Source organism: Penaeus monodon, chromosome 9 (genome assembly GCF_015228065.2).
Source record: "Penaeus monodon isolate SGIC_2016 chromosome 9, NSTDA_Pmon_1, whole genome shotgun sequence".
In the NCBI taxonomy this organism is placed as follows: domain Eukaryota; kingdom Metazoa; phylum Arthropoda; class Malacostraca; order Decapoda; family Penaeidae; genus Penaeus; species Penaeus monodon.
Window position 1 is genome coordinate 20,177,216 of NC_051394.1, and position 7,500 is coordinate 20,184,715.

General features: G+C 42.7%; 1 protein-coding gene across 1 annotated transcript in view; it reads left to right on the top strand.

Annotated features, from left to right (window-relative positions):
- LOC119576664 (dynein beta chain, ciliary-like) overlaps positions 1–7,500 on the top strand; it is a 69,214-nt gene that overhangs the window by 48,418 nt on the left and 13,296 nt on the right. Inside the window, exons 61-73 of the mRNA XM_037924311.1 lie at positions 389–545; positions 758–991; positions 1,501–1,563; positions 1,836–1,932; positions 2,802–2,984; positions 3,088–3,254; positions 3,447–3,561; positions 5,358–5,441; positions 5,602–5,643; positions 5,965–5,968; positions 6,231–6,339; positions 6,692–6,742; positions 6,840–7,067. Coding sequence (XP_037780239.1) covers positions 389–545; positions 758–991; positions 1,501–1,563; positions 1,836–1,932; positions 2,802–2,984; positions 3,088–3,254; positions 3,447–3,561; positions 5,358–5,441; positions 5,602–5,643; positions 5,965–5,968; positions 6,231–6,339; positions 6,692–6,742; positions 6,840–7,067 — 1,534 coding nt within the window. The remainder of the gene's footprint in view (positions 1–388; positions 546–757; positions 992–1,500; positions 1,564–1,835; positions 1,933–2,801; positions 2,985–3,087; positions 3,255–3,446; positions 3,562–5,357; positions 5,442–5,601; positions 5,644–5,964; positions 5,969–6,230; positions 6,340–6,691; positions 6,743–6,839; positions 7,068–7,500) is intronic.

The following is a 7,500-nucleotide window of genomic DNA, read 5'->3' on the forward strand; positions in this document are numbered from 1 at the left end:
TGACAATATGAAGTACTGGTAAGGAACTGAGATCGTGGGGAGACCCCCTTGGCCAACTTGCCTCAAGCCATTAGATGGAAGGAATAAAGGAAACATATGGCTGGCATTTTCTTGCAGATATCCTTTATCGGTTTCACCTTATCTGTAGGTCTACTATAGGAAATTAGAATCAGATTTCTCAAGTGATATACTGCTTTTCCGAAACTAAAGCATGTTTAATATAAGAAGATGTACCATCATAATCGCAGCAAAACTATGCAAAGCTATTGTTGTTGCACTTGGTAATAGTTTACTAAGTATAAATTTTCTTGTAATTCGAAGAATAATACGAATGAACAGTGTAAAAAATGATGAGGCTAACTATTTTCATGAACACGTATTTCTCAAGAATCAACCGCATCCTGGAATGCCCCCGTGGAAACGCCCTCCTGGTGGGGGTGGGGGGATCAGGCAAGCAGTCCCTCGCCCGCCTCGCCGCCTTCATCTCCGGGCTCGAGGTGTTCCAGATCACCCTCACCAAGGACTACAGCATCCAGGAGCTCAGGGTGAGAACTCGAGATCAGTTGCCGTAAAAAAAGTTTTCAGTGTTTGCCGCAAACATGTACGAAACAGCACGATACATAAAACCTGATCATATACCCAAGCTGTGATAATCGCCTGAAAAAAGGTATATTTTCTTGCTAGATGTTATTCCACTTTGAACAGTAATAATAAAGAGGAGTTAGTATAGAAAATGACCCTCTTATTTTATCTCCAGAGCGACCTCGCGAACCTATACGTGCGTGCCGGACTGAAGAACCTGGGCACGGTGTTCCTCATGACCGACGCCCATGTCCCCGACGAGAAGTTCCTCGTGCTGATCAACGACCTCCTGGCCTCGGGGGAGATCCCTGACCTCTTCCCCGAGGACGAAGTGGAAAATATTGTGTCTTCAGTGAGGAATGAGGTAAGGGAAGGGGAAGCGGGAATGCAAGAAGGTCGTATCACTTCGGTAAGTCATCCCTACAGTGAAGGAAAACCGCGACATCTTGGTTCTTGGTTTCCCCTTTGTGTGAGTTCATAGATATAGATTTGCTTTGTGTTATATATGTGGTGAATTTACACGTTGTGTCAAATAGATATGGCAAGTCGACTGGACCCTGTGTTGCAAGGATTTGTCTTATAAATATCATAAGCCATCGGCAATATATTTTTCGTATTAGCATCCCTGTATATATTAACACACCTTTGAATTACTCTTATCTAATATTGGCAACGATGATTGTCTTATCAAATCGCTTTAGCACCTCAGTATTTCTTGCATAATGTCACATCAATAGTATTATCTAAATCTACAACCTAAGTAATTATATAACGGCTAGTGCTCTATAGTGTCGAGGATCACATTAATATAATCCATCTATACCTATTAAAACAGATCCACCCTAAATTATCTAAAGGGAGTTTATCAAAATAGAAACAAAATTTGAAACTCTGTGGCTTAAATACGCCCCCTAACAGAATCGTCGTTTCGAAGTGTACGAGTACTTAGTGCTGTACTGCTCAATAGGTCTTACTGACTGGGTATTTCTATTTGATACGGTACGCACATGTTAACTCCTTCTTTTCTCTAAATCTTTCAGTACATATTAAGATGTTTATTTTCTTAAAACAACAATAAGCTTAACAAGATCATCTGTGAGTAAATCTAAGCTTTATGATCATTAAATGAAATCTGTTCTATAACATAAATACATATCCCACACTAAGATAAGTAATAAAATAGGTCCAACACGAGATCTAACAAATACCATGTACACAAGAGCACATGCACAGCTTCATTCATGAAAATACAGTACAGTGTAAATAGTAGGAAATACAAAAACGCAAACACCATCCCAGCATGTCCTGTGCAACGAGGCTTCAACCCAGGCTCAGACGCCTCAGCTTCTCGTAATGAAAACGTCACATTACTGCTTTCTGCTGCACGTTGACCAATAGCATTATATGCATATAAAACATTTATATATATGTGTATATTTTCTCCCTCGTGACAGTGTTTGTTTTTGATGAGGGCGTTTTTCTTTTTTTTCTTTTTCTTTTTGATGAGCAAAAAATTGCCATCGTTTCCCGAACAGTACCCAACACCGGCGCGGCCAACCCTTACATCCTATTACTGCCAAAGTTCTCTCACGACTCCCTCTCTTCACTTTCCATCCCGTCCCAATGTAGCCTCAATGCGGACGGGATGTGACTCTGCACGAGCACAATTTGCCCTCTCTCTTTGGCGAGCCAGAACAGATTTGCAAAGGCCACCCTTCTTTTTCATTAACCATTGTGGCCTTTCCTACATTTTATGATGATTCTCACAACAAGAATACACACCAGGACAAGCTTATAGTTGTCATCTGTACATGTGTATGCAAGATCACGTCTGGCACTCTATCTAGATCAGGGTTCTTCAATGTGATGTTCAGTGATCTCTCTCTCTCTCTCTCTCTCTCTCTCTCTCTCTCTCTCTCTCTCTCTCTCTCTCTCTCTCTCTTATATATTATATATATATAATATATATATATACATATATATATATATATATATATATATATATATATATATAATATATATATATATATATATATAATATATATATATTAATAATATATTATATGTTAATATATATATATATATATATATATATATATGTAATATATTAATGTACATATATATATACATGAAGGTAGTGTACAAAATCAAACTAGGTCGTGGTAAAAAACGTTAGAAGAACCCTGCTCTAGATCACCGCTGATTCCGTATGAACACAGCACTCCTAGAAACACTCGGAAGCATGAACACAACACAGTCACTGTTCGTACGCACGTCATTCTGCCCCACACCAGTTGTAGATAGGGTGAGCGCATGCCAAGCACACTGCCCTCCAGCCATTCCCCCAAGAGGGTCTTGGCTCCTCCATACGAAGCATTTCGCCACCATGAATTGCCACTGCTGTGAGCTCTGCCTCGGGACCAGTAGTAACAACCATATGGGATGGGATAAAAGTTGGTAACAACTAAATAGATTTTCTTTTAGACTGAAAGTTACGTGACACAGCAGTGCCATCATGGATGGTGGGACGTGAGCGTGCGCGCCCACGCCTGATGGGCGTGCACGGAGGACAGCACCGTGTGGCTCCAGCACTGTCACCTTCCGCCGGTTCAGACACGCTCAGCACCTTCACAAACACTCAACGTCCATGTCCTATTTGCAACCAGGGTCACGCAAGGGCCTTTCGCCCAAGTGTTTGGCTGATCCTTCCCATAGAGAAAACGGATTGAATGTCTAGATGAAATCAGCTGAATGTCTTGTCTTGCCTTGTTTCTTTAGCAGTTAAGAGGTGAATGCCTTTAGAGACGTTGGTTATTGAGATAATGGGTCTTTCTTTACCCACACGGCCCATATTCTTCCCCCAGAGGGAGTACAAGGACGTCTGGTTGGTATGTATTTCCGCCGTGGTAAAGTGCTTCTTGTACCGGCGTCAGACACTCCCCGCCCTCGACGCAGCTGCCTTTTTAACAGTAGTTCTGAGTTTTTCATACTGACGAATTTTGTGAGGCGAACCAGCAACGTTGGCGACACGCGCAGCAAGAGCTGGTTGCCCCGTCAGTAGCGTAGACAGGCGACGCCACCATCACCTTCCTCTTCCTCCTCCTAGTCCTCCTCCCTCTCCCTTCCTACTCCTCTTCTCCACCTTCTCCGGAACCCGTCAGGACGTAGGACAGCCAAGCGTTCCTCACATCCTCTTGGTAACGGCTCGAGCAGGAGCCACTAGATCAAGGCTGCACGGGGGAGGACGGTGGGACGATCCCGTCACTGGCCCGACGCTACCTCAACCATAAGTACCCCGCAGCCTCTTCTCTTCATCTTCCTCCTCTTCTTATTTTCATTCTTCTTATGTCTAACGTTTAACGCGATATATTTTACGGGGTTCCGCGCGGGAACAAATTGCATCAGGGTTCTCTACAGGGGAAAGTAGCACTATTTTAAAATGATCAGTGTTTGAGTTTGTAATTTCGTGATGCTGATCTTAAGAGTCCATTTCAATTATCACGATTGCTCGAAAATATATATTATCAAGAAGTATTCACGATGCATTCTGATCCATAAATGCAAAGGAGAGTGTGGCTTATCCCATTCGCATTATGTGAGTGAAAATGCATATTGTCGCTTAGATGACATAGTATAAGTGTCCTACGCGTCCTACAAGGGAATTCCACATAAGATGACATGAATGGTAAATAGGGGACAGCCAAGCTTCTGTTCTCGTGCTTTAGATAATATCAAAGAGGATTGAAAGATTGCATTTAAGATTAGCAATTAGAGTTAAGTATTAGAGTGGCGAGAAGAAGTGGATATATAGAATAAGTATACTGGTGTCGGAGCTGTCATGTCGTTTTACTGTGTTTGGTTCTGTGTGTGTGTGTGTTTGAGATTGTGTCTGCATGTGTGTTTTGTGTGTTGATGTGTGTGTATGTTCGCCTTAGTCAGTGAATTACCGTTCCGGATTTCATTTCACGTCCAACCCGCATTTTCACTTTATCTCGACTTAGTAAAAAATGTTATAAGATTCAGAATTAAAATTAGTGCCAGTAGGACACGCGAAGATATTCGATTTTATTGTTTATACAGTTAAGGGTGTGGGAGGAATGTTTAGTTGTGCTGTGTATGTGTGACGTGTATGTGGTGTGTTAAAAGTTGTGGGGTGTGTGGTGTGTGTGGGGTGTGAGTGTATGATGTGTGGTAAGCGTGTGTGATAAATGAGAGTAGATACGATCCTGTGCGAGGAGATGTTAGATTGAGAGATGAGAGATCAGAATTTGATATGCATGTATCAGAGAGAGAGAGTCATTCAGTAGGGGGGTGAGTGTGTGTGTGTGTTGTGTGTTGTGTGTGTATTGTGTGTAGGTGATTGTGTGGTGTGTGTGGTCGATATTGATGAATAAAGTGGTATTTGTGTGTGAAAAACGAATTCAAGACATGTAGAGAGAAAAACAGTAGAGAGAAACGAGGACGAGAGAATAACTTGCCAGAGAGATGAAGAGAGAGAAAGCGGAGGAGATGAAGAAGCAGAGAAAGTGGAATGGAGTATGTGAGGATTGTTACAAAATGTGTGGGGATTGGTGTGTGAGTCGTGTGTGTTGTGGGTGTTGTTTGTCGTGTGTTTGGAGGTGTGTGTCCGGTTGTGTGTGTGTGTTTGGTAGAATTCAGATCATAATGAGGAGACTAGAAAAATACAATACGGATAAGAGACCTAAGAAAACACGCAGTAAAGCACACAAACCCTTTCATATATCGCAATGTGTGATGTCAAAGTGTGGATACAGTTAAAGAGAATTCGTGGTTCCTTCTTGGACATCGTATGAATGTGTATGTCAACATTCGCCTGAATCTCCTTATTGCCTTCTCCTGTGAGTCCATGGGGGGTTGTTCGTAGAGCGAACCGGTCCCTTCCGTACCTCCAGTCCTCTTCTGTGATGATCTGATAGTCACCCCAAAGAATAGCGATGAGGCCTCTACTCGTAACTTCCGATCCCACCGTAAGCCTTGAACACCAAACTAACCTTCCAGCACCTTCAGGGTCACGGAACAAGAGACAGTTTATAGATACAGGTTAGCAAGCACTAGCTTCTCACAAAATGGGAAAAGAGCAGTGCGTCAGAGCTTATGACTCTGTAACACTGGTGGAAATAGATTTATAATCTTCTTTTTCGAATTCATTTTATGCATGTATCAGGATCTATCTGAGTAGTTTTTTTGATTCAGATATAATAACCTTTAGGAAAATAGCAATATAATGAAACAGGTGTTATTCCATACCTAAATGATTATATGCTGAGGAATCAAGATACGATTAACAAAAAACATGTAGCATAAATTTATCGATATCAAGCTCATATGCACATGCAATTTAAAACGTGATGCTCTCATCAGACCAGTAAGACAACCTGGAATCACCTACGGTTTCTACAAAACACCAGCCTGAGGAACTCTTACGTTCTTCACACAGTTCACGTATTTCATTGGTTGACATTGCAGTCATGAATATCTTAACAGTTCTGTTGCGAAAGTAATTTTAATGTTACTAATGACGTTTTTCGCACTTCCCTCTTTCACTACTCGGCCACGCTTCGTGCTTCGACAAGACATGTGTGCAATAAAAACATTTTATCTTACGACACTTTCATGTTTTCCATCAGTCCGTCTGCCTCCTCATCATCAAATACGAAAGCACTATCCAAACCTATCAGTCCAGACCACATGTCACATTGTAGACGGCGCCCAACGCTGAGGTTCTTCATCGACCGAGTGGGATAAACCTTGAAGATTGCCTGTCTATACTCGCCCAGTCGACTCCGCTCGCAGTATGTCGAACCAGTTTGAGGTTAGATTGCCGCAAGTAGGACAGAATAAGTTATCGCTGAGACAGCACATGAACCTGTGCAAATAAGAATATTCTTGTTTGACTTCAGTCATAGTGGATCACAGTTCTTTCCGCAATACTATGTAGCAAAGCGACTCATTTGACATGGTTCCACGATTGTGCGCGGAAGCACGTGTCGATTTCAGAAACATTTCCTTACGGAACTCTCGAGTATCTTCCTGCTATGTTAACTATATCTACAATATCCATAAGGTACAACGTACATGTTCTACACAGCTGGAAACCTGTTCCCGATATGGTGATAGAATATCATGCGCCTACAATGCAGTCAGAAGTTCATAATCAGTCTGCTGCGCAACGTTTTAAAGTTAAGAATGATTCTCGCACTTCGATGCATAAATAATCGTTTGCATTCCCATGCGAGGCTCGAGTCCCACCTCAGTTCATCGCACGTCCCACGTCCGTAACGGACACTGATGCCGCTTCTAAGACATCACGACCGCGCGTCTCTGAAGTACTTACACATGAGCCAAGACCTGTCCTGGGCTTCTCCGTTACCGGCTCTCTCGGCAAGCTGACCCAGGAACTCCAGGCTAAGATCAGAATGCAGAACGGCTGCCAGAAGATAGGACTGATTCTCACTTCGATCACAGTGCGAGTTCAGATCTCTCTGTCCATTCATGCTGCCGCCATCTCGTCCTACGATGCCCGCTCTCCTCTCTCGCTCCTCAACTCTCGAGTCTACTTTCCTGTTCTCTCTCTACTCTAACTTCTCTCGGTCCGTCTCTCTCTCCTAGATCGGTAGCTCGATAGGTCTGCAGATCTCATGACTGCTCTCCTTCTTCTCTCTTCCTCTCTTTCTCTTTCTCTTCTCTCTCTCTCTCTCTCTCTTTCTTCTCTTTCTCTCTTCTCTCTCTTCTCTCTCTCTCTCTCTCTCTCTCTCTCTCTCTCTCTCTCTCTCTCTCTCTCTCTCAGGTACACACATCTATTGCATTAAAATAAGACAGTCCGCCGAACGCAGTGACAACTATTGTTAGCGAGCAAACAGACTAGACGATAAGCCAGCAAAGCCGGACAGAAATCGC